Source organism: Macrobrachium nipponense, chromosome 23, assembly GCF_015104395.2.
Source record: "Macrobrachium nipponense isolate FS-2020 chromosome 23, ASM1510439v2, whole genome shotgun sequence".
Taxonomy (NCBI): domain Eukaryota; kingdom Metazoa; phylum Arthropoda; class Malacostraca; order Decapoda; family Palaemonidae; genus Macrobrachium; species Macrobrachium nipponense.
The window spans coordinates 8,956,249-8,957,074 of NC_061090.1; the positions used below are offsets into that span (position 1 = coordinate 8,956,249).

General features: G+C 50.7%; 1 protein-coding gene across 1 annotated transcript in view; it reads left to right on the plus strand.

Annotated features, from left to right (window-relative positions):
- The window catches only part of LOC135195952 (zinc finger and BTB domain-containing protein 24-like), a 30,664-nt gene extending 30,075 nt beyond the window's left edge, over positions 1–589 (plus strand). Inside the window, exon 2 of the mRNA XM_064222457.1 lies at positions 26–589. Coding sequence (XP_064078527.1) covers positions 26–589 — 564 coding nt within the window. The remainder of the gene's footprint in view (positions 1–25) is intronic.
- Positions 590–826: the final 237 nt, after the last annotated feature.

Sequence of the window (826 nt, forward strand, 5' to 3'; positions counted from 1 at the left end):
CACTGACTCGCTTTCTTTTCCGCAGGAGCACGGCGCAGGCGAAGCAGGGAACTCGCCCCGGTCTCTGTTCCACCCGTTCCACCAGCAGCAACAAGGCTCGAAAACAGCAGCGGGATTGTATTTTCTTCAGGACGTCTCCGCGTCCCCCACCGTGTCTGCTGCGTTGAAGTCTCCCCCACCCGAGAACCCCGGGAGTAAGGCATCTTCGGCGAGCTCTGACGGCACCCCTGCCTGTGGGCAGGAAGTCGTCGATATCTCGGAAGACTTCGCCCGCGACTTCTTTTTGTCGCTGCACCAGCAGGAAGGAACGCAGTCTGTCCCAAAGGGATCGTCGGAACTGATGTGCCCCTACTGCGGGAAAGTGGCTCGTTGCTCGAGCGAGCTTCAGACCCACCTACGGGTGCATACGGGAGAGCGCCCCTTTGCCTGTCACTTCTGTCCCTTTAGAACCACGCAGAAGGTGGCGCTCAAGGAACACATTTATACTCACACGGGTGAAAAGCCGCACAGCTGCCCCTACTGCAGTTTCAAGTGTGCCAAGAAATGTAACTTGAATGCGCACGTGAAAAGGCATTTCAACCAGGAATGAAAGACATTCGCAGAACAAGTTTATTATCAATGAAACGAATTGTGACGCTAATGAAGAATGTGCATTTCCTATATCCCTATTACTGTAGCTGTCAAATCCTTTAGATTTTTAGCAAGAACAACTTCATTTATAATTAATTACATTACTTCTTGTCAATAGGAAACTATGCGTGACGAAAGGTTTCCATTGGTTCCTCAGTAACTTTTCAGATTGACAGTACCATCCATGTGTGCACAA